The following is a 15,423-nucleotide window of genomic DNA, read 5'->3' as shown; positions in this document are numbered from 1 at the left end:
CAGTTAGTGAAATTGTAAATGATTATGTTAATCCTTTTTAATCATTTTCATTTAAGATAGAACATTGATTTTTCATAGGCATACATACATAATTTAAGCAGAGAATATTAATAGCGAATAAGTAGATAGTTAAATCATTTAGCAATTGCTTTAACCATAATCTGCTTTTTAGTGTTCTTCTCTGGTTTCAGGATGATTATGTAACACTTTGGAACAAATATGCAGATTAGTAAGCCAAAGCTTGAAGCTAAAATGGCAAATATCTCTACAGCTACAGTGAATTTTCCAGGAGAGCTGACATAAGCAGGAATAAAGGTGATCCAAACTGCACAGAATATGAGCATGCTAAATGTAATGAATTTGGCTTCATTGAAATTGTCAGGCAGCTTTCGAGCCAGAAAAGCTAAAATAAAACACAAAACAGCCAGGAGTCCTATATAACCCAGCACGGCCCAAAAACCTATAGCTGAGCCTACATTACATTCTAATATAATCTTTTCCTTGTAGTATTTCATATTTTTGTAAGGGAAAGGAGGAGAAACTGTTAACCAAAGCACACAAATAATGACCTGTATGAGAGTGAAGGCAAGTACACTGAGTCTCTGCTGTTGAGGCCCAAACCATTTCATTACATTACTGCCTGGAAGTGTAGCCCTGAAGGCCATTAACACCACTACTGTTTTCCCCAGAACACAGGAGATGCAGAGGACAAATGTGATCCCAAAAGCTGTGTGGCGCAGCATACAGGACCATTTAGATGGCTGACCAATGAATGTAAGTGAACAGAGGAAACAGAGAGTCAGGGAGAAGAGCAGCAAGAAGCTCAGTTCAGAATTATTTGCCCTAACAATTGGTGTGTCCTTATGCTCAAAGAAAATTACTGCAATGCAGATGGTGAAAGATACTCCTAACAAAGAAAATGATACAAGAATGCTTCCCATTATTTCCTCAAATGACAGGAATTCCACCAGCTTTAAGACGCAGGTAGTTTTCTTGTCATTAGACCACAGTTCAGGTGGGCATTTGATGCATGTTATAGAATCTAAAGGAAGAAAATTGAATATTAAATTAGCAATTTAAGTGCTTGCAATTATATTTAGATTATTGGCCTAATAAATAATAACTGAAGAAAACAAATATTCATTCATACATTGGGGGAAATAAGTATTGAATCAGTCAACATTTTTTTCAGTAAATATATTTCCAATGAGGTTATTCACATGAAATTTTCACCAGACATCAGTATTAACTCAAGAAATCCACAAATATAAAGAATTCACAGCATTAAAGTCCATAGGTAAAGTTGTGTGTAATAAAGTGGAATGACATGGGGGGGGGGGGGGGTATTCAACAGGCTAAGAAAAAGTAGGCCCTGCGATGGATTGACACCCTGTCCAGGGTGTACCCCACCTTGTGCCCGATGCTCCCTGGGATAGGCTCCAGGTTTCCCCGCGACCCTGAAAAGGATAAGGCGGTATAGAAGATGGATGGATGGAAGAAAAAGCAGTTCTCCAAGGCAAGGTAAGGCAAGGAACCAGCTGAAATCCGTAAGTAATTAAAAAGCAATTATACCTCCTATTTGTGCAAATTAATATCAGCTGGGTTAATACATTGATGGTCTATAAAAATGCTTTTCATTATCAAGGTGTCGCACAAGAAACATCTCATGATGGGTAAAAGCAAAGCGCTCATTCAAGACCTTTTCAACCTTATTATTGCGAAAGATATTGATGGAATCGGATACAGACGTATTTCAAAACTTCTGAATCTTCCAGTAATCAACATTGGGGCCATTAGCCACAAGTGGAAGCAACATCACTCCATCATCAACTTACTTCGTACAGGAAGCGTCTTGAAGCTGTCATTACAAACAAAGGCCTCTTTACTAAGTATTAAATAAATTTCATGCCAATACTTTTTTCATGTGTCATTCCTCTTTATTACACATAACTTTATTTATGGACTTGAATATTTGGATTTCTTTATATGTGTGGATTTCTTGAGTTAATAGCAAAGTCTGGTGAAAATTTCATGAGAATAACCTCAGTGAAAATATATTTACTCAAAAAAAATGTTGACATGTTAAATATGTATTTCCTCCACTGTACCTGTTATATTACTGATTTCCCCCTCTGCACATGGTATACAGTCAAAGCAGCAGATTGGCCTTCCTTTCTGCACAGCCTTCCTGGTGCCTGGGGGACAACTTGGACTACAGACAGAGACTGGCACCTGAAAAACATTTTTAATGCATATATTTATTCATAATTTTCTAAAATATTTATTGTACATATTGTCTGTTTATTCAGATGGTGTCATTTACCTGTGGTTTGTTGTGGGCCCAGGCTATACTGATGTTGTTAAAAGACAGCTGAAGGTGTGTTTGCAAAGAGCCATCGAAGAAGCCCACTTTAACAAACACTATTTTACCATCCTTGTCTAGTTGCCAGTTTAGCAGTTCATACCTTGCTGCTGGGTCACCATTTTCATCGAAGTATACATCCTCTCCAGTTACAGTGGTGAAATGAAGTTTCTTTAACTCATTGACTACCTAAGTAAAGCATTGGGCGATAATCACTAACAAATATAAGTACATGTTTTTCATCAGACTATACTGTTACACTTACCTGCCATGGTTTATTATCTGTTATGTTTGTACATGCAATAGGACTTTGTTGTTTACTCTCCAACTTTGAACAGCTGTATCTGTTATGCAGTGCATAAGCCACAGCATACACAGCCTTGTAAACATTATTTGCAAGTCGTAACTCTGAAACATCTGTGTAATGGTTTTGAACCTGATCGAGACTTTCATTGCCCATGCACATGTGTTTAATGTCAGCATTGTCTTGTGTGGAAATTTTACAATCAAATATTGCCTCCCACAACTCTCTGTAAATAGCTATATCAGAAGCTGGATTATGTTTGATTAGAAATTCCCGTAGGCCATTGATTTGAGCTTTTGGAATAGCAAAACCCATTGATCCTTTCAGAATATGCTGCCATTGAACATTGGCTGGGTTTAAATCAGAAATCCAAGACTCACTTCCAATCCACTGAAACCCAGTCATGTTCTGTAAGGCCATTTCCTTTAGAAGAACCCCAATGTCAGAATATGAGACAAAAGCTACAATAACTTTGGAGGTTGAAGCCTTGATAATCTCAACTACTTTCAGAATTTTTTCTCTGGGGTCTGTCCTGAAGAATGCCTTGGAATACTCAACACAGATTCCTTCTTCTTTGGCTGCAATGATAAATTCATTGATGCCATTGTTTCCATAGTCACTGTCACTGCATAGCGCACCTACCCATGTCCAGCCAAAATATCGGACCAACTTAGCCAAAGCTCTGCTCTGGTAATAATCACTGGGAACAGTTCTGAAGAAAGATGGATATTTCTTCCTGTCACTTAGGCATGCACATGTTGCAAAGTGACTGACCTGATATAAAGAGATTTAAACAACATGTAATTTATTTGTACTTATCTTTCAATATTAGGCATATTCATAATTCACCATTAAAGCTATTATAATGTTTTTTTTTATTAAAAATATTTTGTACACACAAAAGAAGTCTTACCACTGGTATGTTCACAGGTCCCACAGTAGCAGAAATGGCAATAGTGGAGCTTGATGATGTTTGTCCTATGATTGCTTGAACTGTATCAGATTTGGAGCAAGATATTACAGATGTATTTTCTCCATTTCCATTAATTAAGGACAAGGAGGCTCTTGTGGTCATTTCTACTGATCCACATGAATCATAGATTTTATAACCCAATTTGACCCCAGGAAGAATATCATTTCTGTTGTTGATTTCCTCAATGGCAAATACCATTGTTTGTGCATTCTGAAATTCACGGAGACTTAAACTGCAGGACCAAAGAAATGCATATGTTTTATAAAATTATAAAATCTAATTTTATTATCAAATAAAATAATATAAATAAGAAAATGTTTCTTGTTTCTTAAAATGAATAGATCTTGAACCAATTCCCTTAATGTCCCCTCACCTTATGCATTTTGGTTGCCGGGGCCCAGATGTAAAGACTTGTGTTGTCTGGTCCACTTTGATGTGGAAGGAAAAGATACCACCAATCATTACATCTCCATCTTTGATAAGTTGAGGTGGATTGGGCAGCCCTAGTAAGCTGCAGGGAGGATCAGCTGCTCTCACCTGAGTGAATAAAAGCCATGTGTGCAAGAACCTCATTCTCATGCCTCCCAAAATCCCATCATCAATGTTTGGGCTTTTATATAACTCTTTGACTCCCAAATTGACTACACGTGTGGGTGTGGGCTTAACAAGTGCATTACCTCATAATTTTGCAATGTTTTCTATAAGGCACATATTTTTATTGTCTTACTTTGTTATATTAATTAATTTACTGTTAATTAATTTATTTAATGTAATTAATTTAATGTACACTAACACTTTATTAGCCACACTTGTACACCTGTATCTAATCAGCCAATCATGTGGCAGCAGTGCAATGCAAAAAAAAAACATGCAGCTTCGGATAATGTTCACATTGCACAGGAGTGGCCTGATCTCAGTGATTTTTATCATGGCACGATTTTTGGTGCTAGACACGTTGGTTTGGAGTATTTCTAGAACTGCTGATCTCCTGGGATTTTCAAAGACAGTTTTAAGAATTTACTCAGAATAGTGCAATAAATAAAAAAACATCCAGTGAGTGGCAGTTCTGCAGATGGAAATGCCTTGTGATGAGAGAGATCAAGATAGAATGGCCAGACTGATTTGAGTTAAAGTTGGGCAATTGTGATGAGCAGAAAAACATCTCAGAACACATTGAACCTTGAGGCGAATGGGATACAATAGCAGAAGAGCATGTTGGATTCCACTTTTGAAAGCCAAGAACAAAAAGCTGAGGCTGCAATGGACACAGGCTCACCAAGACTAGCAGACGTAGCCTGGCTTGATTAATCGCAATCACTGCTAAGGCACACAGATGGTAGAGTCAGATTTTGGCACCAACAGCATAAATTCATGGATCCAACCTGCTGTCCAGGCTGGTGGAAATTGTATAGTGGTGTGGGAAATGTTTTCTTGGCACACTTTGGGCCTGTTAATACCAATCAATCATTGATTTAATGCCACAGCCCATTTGAGTATTATTGCTTACTGTGTTCATCCCCTCATTGCCACAGTTTATCCGTCTTCTAATAGCTATTTCCAGGATGATAATGCACAATGTCACAAAACAAGGGTTGGCTCAAATTGGTTTTATGAACATGACATTTGTGAACAGTTCTTTGTTCTGCAGTGTCCTTCACAGTCACCAGATCTGAATTCAAAAATAATCAATTATATATATATATATATATATATATATATATATATATATATATGTATGGCACCTCTGAACCGCACCATCAGCCTCTATTATCTGAAGCGAAGATGCAATTCACAGGCCTGCCCTGGTATGACAAAGCTACGCAACGTCTAACCCAGACATTAACTTTCAAAGGGAACTCCACGTTGCGTTTAGCATAACACTATGGGAATGTGAATACCCACTCCATCATACCGGGGGTACGGCCTGTTCAAAAAGACTTAAGCCCAAGGGTCACTGCAAGACACTCGAGCCCGGGGCAGAATGAATATCCAGGCTGTAACATCAAATGAATGTTTGTGGCGTAGCAGCAGCACACACATCCTGTAAGTATACCCCATTGGACAAAGCCTTCGAGGAGGTGACCCCCCTAGTGGAATGAGCCCTTATGCCCAGATCAACTAATGCCCAGTCCACTAATCAATTAGAGATGCACTGCTTAAACACGTCACCTCTACTGTCGCCGCCAAAGCAGACCAGCAGCTGCTCCGACTTACACCACTGGCTGGAACGGTGGATGTAAGTACAGAGATCCCTTACTGGACACAATAGGTGCAATTTCTGGTGTGAGGAATGGAGGAGGGCAGAAAGCCTGCAGCACTACTGGCTGGGCAGCAGACATAGGCACTTTAGGAATAAAATCGGCCTAGGATATAGTAAGGCCTTGGCTAATCCAGGGGCAAAGTCAAGGCAGGAAGGGGCAACAGAGAGAGCTCGTAGATCTCCTACTCACTTGAGAGATGTCAGGGCCAACAGAAGAGCTACCTTTAGAGTCAGAAGCTTCTCAGAGGCTGACTCTAAGGGCTCAAATTGGGCCCCTGCCAAACCTACTAGGACCATGCATAAACCTTGACGTTAAGCGTGGCATGCTCCAGCACTAGACACTTCACACAGAAAGTGTGCACTCCTCCCCATGATGAAACTCCCCAAGGTGTAACACAATTCCTGAATTCTCTCACTCATACTTTTCTCTCTTGCTCATTCTTTTTTTTATTATTCTCTTTAAAGGGATAGAAAAGTCCAGATATTTTGAGAAAAGTTAGAGAGGAAATTAAGCGTCTTTTTGTTTCTTTACACAAACAACCGACATACAGACTTGCTGAAGATAATAAGGCTGATGGCATGGTTCAAAGGTGCCATATATATATATATATATATATATATATATATATATATATATATATATATATATATATATATATATATATATATATATCATGCGATGTGCCTCATTGCCACGTCACCTGATCACAGAACATCTATAAATAGGCATAATTTTACCCAAGCTTCAGATACCAGTCACACGCGAGGGTTCTCCCATAGTGTTATGCTAAACGCAATGTGGAGTTCCCTTTGAAAGGGAACATGTCATTGGGCAAAACTACAGACTATGGGGTCCAAATGACAATGTCACAGTGGTCAATTTTGCCAACCCAACCTTTTTGGGTCTTAGGGCTTTGCCAGTATTATCCTGGGCATTATCAGTCTAGTGTTAACTGGGGCAGAGCACTTGACCCCATAGACTGTGCATGGTTTCCAAGGACACTGCCAGGAACCTAGCCAGCTGACTACACAGTTTCTTGTCAAAATGCTGCTGATCTAACTCAGAACTACATAGTTGACAAACAAGCATGGGGTGTCTGGCAACTGGATAACTTGGGCAAGAGGATTGGACTCTATTTCCATGTGTACTCTGAGCTGCTTATTAGCACCAGTGTGGCAAAATACAACACGTGAAACACAGCAGATTCAGGGAAAAAGAGTGTGCTTTTTATTTATACTAAATGTTAAATACAAACAAAAGAAACACAGCCTAAACCTGGCAGCTTATCAGTGCCATTCTTTAATGTATTCCAATTGATGTATCATACCGACACATTTGGGCTCAGCTCACTGAGAGTGCAGAACAGAGAAAACAAGAATCTTAATAAATGTTCACAGATCAGCAATGTCAATCTACTCATTTCCACACCCAAAATGAAACCCAAAGTACATTAACTTATTTTAACAAGTGTTTGAATACATATTTCCACCTTATGGTATATGATGATAGTGTGCCTACCTTTTCCCATATACACAAAGGCCTATTGTCATGATCTCCCCTTCTGGCAGCTACGAGCTACGTGCACAAGTGCTCAGTGAGCGCATGCTCATCGGGTGTTGATAACCATGACATTGTTTACTGTGGACACGTGCATTTGTTTTGTTTCTGTTCTGTCTCCCCCCTGTTTGGTCATTGGTTGTTGTTCGAGGGTGTCTTCATTGTTTTCAGCTGCCAGCACTTAACGCTGATTATGTTTGGGATATATACCGCGTGCCTCCCAGTACACGGCGCAGAGTATTAGATATAGTTAATATCGTTAGATTGATTTAGTTAGTTTAACCTTAGATTAGTTTACCTAGACCATGCTGGTGTTGTCCGCTCCCAGTCTTAGGTTCATGTTTCATGTTCCATGTGTATGACCTTGTTTCTCATTTCCTCGTTGTGATTTCCGCTTAGCCCAGTTTATGCCTATTTGCCGATCACCTGACCCTTTGCCTGTCTTGATTACGTATTTTGGATTTGTCTGCATACCCTTAAATAGATACGTCTTTACCTGCACCTGCTTCCGTATTCTACTCCCTTACGTCTCACGACGTACCACCTATCATATAAAATTGTTGAAAGTTCCTCCACATAGCTAACATTGCCTCTTATCCTATGTACTTAACCTTTAATTCCAGCTGTAATTCACAAGACCACCTCCCATCAAATCTTCAGAACATTTAGAGGCAAAACACTAACAGAACCAATCATGACTGTAAAAGATAAATGCTAAAAATAATATCTCAGTGATTTTATAGACGTATCATAGCTCTGTGAATTAGGACCAAGGTCTTACTTAGTTAATCAGATGCTGTTTGATAGCATGTGTCCAATACATGCATTTCACAAAGCTGTCTTATGTCAGGCAGATTTGACATGTCTATAATATTAATTTTCTTGCAATATTACCATCAGTTAAAGTTGATCTGTGACTTTGCTGTCTGCATGATGTTGTGCTTAGTAATCATATTAGTAAGTCAGATTAGTAAGTTAGTCAGATAATACAATAAGCCTGGTTTTAAAATGGCAATTTAGTACAAAAAGTAAAAAAAGTAAAAGTAAATCTAAGAAAGTAAATGTTAGTTATGAGTCTGTGCCAACAATTTGCCAACATTATTTGTGTCAAGATATATGCCTAGTGTGGATGGCTGTCTATCCATCATTCCACCAAATGGGGTCAATGAAAATGGGGTCTCATAAAAATTATATTGATGTATTTTATTTTCACTATATAATTTATCAGTTGGTTGTACCAAGTACCAAAATGGCCAGGAGGAAAATTTACTTGTTTTGTTGGTAATTGCTCCTGGTGGGTCTGGTGTGCAGTCATAGCAGGCAGTCTTCTTTTTGCAACCACCTTCCTGGTACCTGAGGGACAGCTCTCAGAGCACACAAACACTAGCACCTGCCACACATGAGGGAAATCTATTCTTGCAATAACAATAATAAACTGTAATGTGACATGTTTTCACATGTTTGTTGTGTTGGTTAGTGAAATGATACGTCACCTGTGTCACATCCATGTGAGAATTCAGTTAAGATCTAACATTAAAAAATGTCTTTTGTCAGCCTCATGCCCATGTGACCTTTTAATAAGCTTTTGGTCTTTAGGGCACATTTCATTATAGTAGCAGATGATGACCAATTTTTATGGCCCTTCACAAATTTAATAGTTTGAATCTTGCAGTGCAGTGTTTTTTTCTATTATGTAACTTATCTTTATATTTCCAGGCCTTACCATACTGTAAGATGCAATAAAGGTAGGCATGGTGCATGGTTGCATGCTAGATGGTTTGTGACAGCTATTTTTTTATTTTATTTTATTTATTTTTTTTTACATGCAAGGAAAATATGCAGAAAATGATACTCCACAAAAAGAGACTTGTAAACCTGAAATCAAACACATCATTAAAGAAGTGTTTTAAAATATATATATTTTACATTTGCGCAAACTTGTTACATGTCATCCAGTATTCATTTAAATGCTTTCTCAGAATTAACCAGAGGAACATGCTGATGCCAATACACTGCAGTTCTGTAATCATATGTTTGTAAATCTTCCTCCAATTTCTTTGTGAAAAAAAAGAGCCATTGTCAATACCCTTTCTTCATGGACTACCAAAATCATTGTGGCTTTGCTGTTAATTTTTAAATAATGTTTGCTGCTTACAGTTCCTATTGATTGTCATGAAGACGCATTTGTGTAAAAATACATACAGAAAAGAACTGAGAATTAATTTGAATTATTATTTGTTTCTTTGCTTGTTTCGTTTTACTCTCATATATTTCAGGTTTCAGTTGAAATAAAATGGTTAATGGTGAATTTGTCACAGATAAACATTGCTTCACCAGTTTCCTATACAGTAATGTTAAAGGACATAAAACCAATCCCTTATCCTGTATGTGGACAGCCATTTTTATTGATAAGTCATTGACAGTGCAGTTACAATTACAATTTGGTAGCATTTTGTAATTTGAAAATTGAGAGAAAATATTGTGGGAAAAGATGTCTTAAAAGATATAGGACAACACACCACAAATAGATACATCACTGAGTAGATACTTTCCCCATCATTTGCTTCTTAGTATTCTTTTCTGGTTTCAGTATGATTATATAACACTTTGGAACAAATATGCAGATTAGTAAGCCAAAGCTTGAAGCTAAAATGGCAAATATCTCTACAGCTACAGTGAATTTTCCAGGAGAGCTGACATAAGCAGGAATAAAGGTGATCCAAACTGCACAGAATATGAGCATGCTGAATGTGATGAATTTGGCTTCATTGAAATTGTCAGGCAACTTTCGGGCCAGAAAAGCAAAGATAAAACACAAAAGAGCCAAGAGTCCTATATAACCCAGCACAGCCCAAAAACCTATAGCTGAGCCTACATTACATTCTAATATAATTTTTTCCTTATAGTAATTCACATTTTTGTATGGAAAAGGAGGGGATATTGTTAACCAAAGTGCACAAATAATGACCTGTACAAGAGTGAAGGCAAGAACACTGAGTCTCTGCTGCAGAGGCCCAAACCATTTCATAACATTACTGCCTGGCCGTGTAGCCCTGAAGGCCATTAACACCACTACTGTTTTCCCAAGAACGCAGGAGATGCAGAGGACAAATGTGATCCCAAATGCTGTGTGGCGCAGCATACAGGACCACTCTGAGGGCTGACCAATGAATGTAAGTGAACAGAGGAAACAGAGATTCAGCGAGAAAAGCAGCAAGAAGCTAAGTTCAGAATTATTTGCCCTAACAATTGGTGTGTCTTTGTGTTTAAAGAAAATTACAGCAATGCAGGTAGTGAACAATACTCCTAATAAAGAAAATGATACAAGAACAATTCCCATTATTTCCTCAAATGACAGGAATTCCACCAGCTTTAAGACACAGTTATCTTTTTTGTCATTGGACCACAGATCAGGTGGGCACATGATGCAAGTTATAGAATCTACAGAAAGAGAAAAGGATGATCAATTTAGCAATTTATGTAAATGCAATTCTATTGTGTTTATTAACATTAAAATTAAACCTTTAAATCCTTCTGGTATTGGTGTGCATAATTAAAGCAAACCACTATTATTATAGCTCATATAACATTATACCTGTAATATTACTGATTTCCCCATCTGCACATGGTATACAGTCAAAGCAGCAGATTGGCCTTCCTTTCTGTACAGCCTTCCTTGTGCCTGGAGGACAACTTGGACTACACACAGAGACTGGCACCTGAAAAACATTTTTTATTGTATATATTTATTAAGATTTTGCAAAATATTTATTTAACATAGAATCTGTTCACATAGATTTAATAATTTACCTGAGGCTTGTTGTGGGTCCAGGCTATACTTATGTTGTTAAATGACAGTTGACGGTCTGTTTGCAGAGACGCATCATAGAAGCCAACTTTAACAAACACTATTTTACCATCTTTTCCTTGTTGCCAGTTCAGCAGTTCATATCTCGCTGCTGGGTCTCCATTCTCATCAAAGTATACATTCTCTCCACTTGTAGTGGTGAAATGGAGTTTTTTCAACTCATTGACTACCTATATAAAATTGGAAATGCTTCAGTGACAAATATAATAGTTGTTTTTTTCAGCAGGCTATACTGTTACTTACTTACCTGCCATGGTTTATTATCCATCATGCTTGCACATGCAATAGGACCCTCTTGTCCACTGTCCTCCCTTGAACAGTTATATCGTTTATGCAGGGCATAAGCCACAGCATACACAGCCTTGTAAACATTATGTGCGAGTCGTAACTCTGAAACATCTGTGTAATGGTTTTGAACCTGATCGAGACTTTCATTGCCCATGCACATGTGTTTAATCTCAGCATTGTCTTGTGTGGGAAATTTACAATCAAATATTGTTTCCCACAACTCTTTGTAAATAGCTACATCAGAAGCTGGATTAAGTTTGGTTAGAAATTCCCGTAGGCCAGTGATTTCAGCTTTTGGGATAGCAAAACCCATGGAACCTTTAAGAACATGCTGCCATTCAGCATTGGCTGTGTTCATATCAGAAATCCAGGACTCACTTCCAATCCACTGAAACCCAGTCAAGTTTTGTAAAGCCATTTCCTTAAAAAGAAATCCAATGTCAGAATATGAGACAAATGCTACAATAACTTTGGAGGTTGAAGCCTTGATTATCTCAACTACTTTCAGAATTTTTTCTCTGGGGTCTGTCCTGAAGATTGCCTTGGAATACTCAACACATATTCCTTCTTCTTTGGCTGCAATGATAAATTCATTTATGCCACTGTTCCCATAATCATTATCACTGCATAGGGCCCCTACCCATGTCCAGCCAAAATATCGAACCAACTTAGCCAAAGCTCTGCTCTGGTAGTAATCACTGGGAACAGTTCTGAAGAAAGATGGGTATTTCTTTTTGTCACTTAGACATGCGCACGTTGCAAAGTGACTGACCTGAAATACAGAGATTTCAATAACATGTAATTTACTTTGTACTTAACTTATTATACATATTCATAATTCACTGTTAAAAGTAAGTTTTTTTTTCTTTCTTAAAAAATAGCTTTTACACATGATAAAAGAAGTGGTCTTACCACAGGTATGTGCAAAGGTCCCACAGTAGCAGAAATGGCAATAGAGGGGCTAGATGATGTTTGTCCTATGATTGCTTGAACTGTATCAGGTTTGGAGCAAGACGTTACAGATGTATTTTCTCCATTGCCATTAACTAAGGACAAGGAGGCTCTTGTGGTCATTTCTATTGATCCACAGGAATCATATATTTTATAACCCAATTTGACCCCTGGAAGAATATCATTTCTGTTGTTGATTTCCTCAATGGCAAATACCATTGTTTGTGCATTTTGAAATTCACGGAGGCTCAGACTACAGGATCAAGAAACCAAAATCGCATGTAATTTCAGTGAGCACCATAAGCTGTAATACAGTAACAGGTTTGCATATGTTGCAGTGCAAATAATGAAAGAAAAATGTACTGATGTTCTTAATATGGATCTTGAACCATGTTTTAATTCCACTTATCAAATTCAACCAAATTCAAATATCTCTATTGTCCCCTCACCTTATGCATGCTGGTTGGTGGGGCCCAGCTGTAAAGATATGTGTTGACTGATCCCATTTGATGTGGACAGAAAAGATACCACCAATCATTAAATCCCCATCTTTGCTGAGTTGAGGAGGATTGTGCAGGCCTAGTAAACTACAAGGAGGATCAGCTGCTCTCACCTGGGTGAATAAGAGCCATGTATGCAGGAACCTCATTCTTATCCCTCCCTAAACACCATGACCAGTCTTTAGGCCTTTATAGAACTCTTTGGCTCCCAAATTGATTAGACCCTTGGGTGCAGGCTTAACAAGTGTATTACGTTATTAATTTGCATTGTTTACTAGGAGGCTCAAATTTGTATTGAATTTCTTCCCATTAGCAGTGTGTTACCATATTCAATTCAATTTTATTTGTATTTGACTTACATGTATTTTATTTTAAATAGGTATTTTCATGTATTTTATTTTAATTTTATTTAAAATTTTCATTTGCACTTTTAACAAACAGCTTTACAGAAATATATAAATTCAGGATATAAATTTAAATTGTGTGATTCCTAATGAGCAAGCCAGACATGACGATGGCAAGGAAAAACAACCTAAGATGGCAGGAGGAAGAAACCTTGAACTAGACTCAAAAAGGAACCCATCCAAATTTGGGTGACAATGGATAGTGCAATTATAACTAAATCCCTTCTATAATTGTGTACTACATGGTCAAATTGTGCAATTGTGTAATCAGGAAATTCATTACACATTTCACATGAAGTCTGTTTTGTTGAACTTTTCCACTGTTCACTGATTGAGAATTGAGTGCAATACTGTTAGTGACAATTGGAGTCCTAAAGCTGTCATAGCAATTGAAGTCCTAAGCAATCATAGCATAACTGTTCACATGAATTGTGGTCAAAAGCCATCGTCATTGATTTTAAGTGGTATCATCCTCAGTAATCTTAATGATTCTTAGGCTGTCCATGTAGGGCCATCATCAGCAGCAACAAATAATGTCCAATTGATGAGAACTCCAACCAGAAGTAGGGCATCACATTGGATCAGGCATTTTCATAGAGACGTGGCTCAGTGACCGAGTTCCGGATGCCGCCATTCAGCTAGATGGGCTCGCTTCATTTCGTGCCAACAGAAATGCAACTTTGTGCAGTAAGGCTTGCGGTGGTGGCTTGTGTATTTACATCAACACGGAATGGGGCAAGAACTCAGTGCTAGTTTCTAGTTACTGCTAATTGCTGGTGGAGTTTATGACTATTTGCTGTACAGCTCGGCTCAACCACACTTAAGCCAACCAGGACAGCCAGGAACCTTGGGGTGACTTTTGATGACAGCTTCACCTTTACAGACTACATTTCAACAACTGCACAATCCTGTACGTTCATTCTGTATAACATCAAGAAAATCAGACCCTATCGCACTGAACAGGCTACACAGCTACTAATCCAGGCTCTTGTCATCTCAAAACTGGAGTACTGCAACGCACTACTCTCACGCCTCCCAGCTAGCTCCATCAAACCCCTTCAAATAATTCAGAATGCAGTAGCACGCCTCATCTTCAACCAGCCCAAAAGAACCCATGTCACACCACTCTTCATCTCCCTCCATTGGCTTCACAGCACCTCCCTACCCCAACACTCTCCTTGAGACTTACATTCCCTCAGGCAATCTGCGATTGTTAATGACCGACACTAAGTAGTGCCTACTCAGCATGGTGCAAGGTCCCTTTCCAGAACCTTCAAACTAACTGTTCCTGGAATGCTGGAATGAAATTCCAACCTCAATCCAGACCGCAGGATCTGGCACTATTTTCAAAAAACAGCTAAAGACCCACATCTTCCGTGAGCACGTAACTAACCTCTGAAAAGCCAACCCCACATTACTTTACAACAATAATAATAAATTTACTCTGGCTTTTATACCTCTACTCTGTGCACTTTGCTTCTCTAGAACTTTATTATAAATCTTGCATGGTAGCGCTACTTGTATTGTTCTCCGCTTGATATATTGCTCTGCTTGTATTTCCTCATTTGTAAGTCACTTTGGATAAAAGCGTCTGCTAAATGAATAAATATATAAATATAAAAGGTGGATAAGATGGAAGCAACTTCAAGTAATGAAATGTCAATGGATCCAACTCCCACCTCTTGGAGGGGTCAGACTGCTTGAGAATAGGAGCCATGGTAAATGCAGTTTTGAGCTGTGTGAGGGCTGTTTTGGCTGCAGGGTTCCAGACCAGGCGTTTCAGCTTTCCACAAAGCAGGAACGTCAAGGAGTGGGCTATGGAGCTAAAGCCTCGGATGAAACACTGATAGAAATTGAGCCTTTATAGAAGGATGCATATAGATCTGTCGCTAGAGCAGCTTTGGGACTCTCTGATCACTGTCTGGTTCATCTCCTTCCAACCTACAGACAGAAAT

General features: G+C 38.4%; 2 protein-coding genes across 2 annotated transcripts; both read right to left on the bottom strand.

Moving 5' to 3' along the window:
- Window positions 1-134: 134 nt before the first annotated feature.
- LOC128607057 (extracellular calcium-sensing receptor) lies at window positions 135-3,864 on the bottom strand. Its single transcript, XM_053623676.1, has 5 exons — window positions 3,580-3,864; window positions 2,628-3,440; window positions 2,324-2,551; window positions 2,109-2,232; window positions 135-1,042 (listed from the first exon to the last, which is right to left on the bottom strand). Exons 1-5 carry the CDS (start codon window positions 3,835-3,837, stop codon window positions 135-137), a joined length of 2,331 nt encoding a protein of 776 aa, XP_053479651.1. The 5' UTR covers window positions 3,838-3,864.
- Window positions 3,865-9,947: 6,083 nt separating this feature from the next.
- LOC128607056 (extracellular calcium-sensing receptor-like) lies at window positions 9,948-12,850 on the bottom strand. The gene is made up of 5 exons (XM_053623675.1): window positions 12,526-12,850; window positions 11,573-12,385; window positions 11,268-11,495; window positions 11,053-11,176; window positions 9,948-10,898 (listed from the first exon to the last, which is right to left on the bottom strand). Exons 1-5 carry the CDS (start codon window positions 12,781-12,783, stop codon window positions 9,991-9,993), a joined length of 2,331 nt encoding a protein of 776 aa, XP_053479650.1. The 5' UTR covers window positions 12,784-12,850; the 3' UTR covers window positions 9,948-9,990.
- Window positions 12,851-15,423: the final 2,573 nt, after the last annotated feature.

The sequence above is a fragment of the Ictalurus furcatus genome, chromosome 4 (genome assembly GCF_023375685.1).
Source record: "Ictalurus furcatus strain D&B chromosome 4, Billie_1.0, whole genome shotgun sequence".
In the NCBI taxonomy this organism is placed as follows: Eukaryota; Metazoa; Chordata; class Actinopteri; order Siluriformes; family Ictaluridae; genus Ictalurus; species Ictalurus furcatus.
Note: the sequence above shows the minus strand (reverse complement) of the source record. Positions and strands in the feature narration are given on the sequence as shown.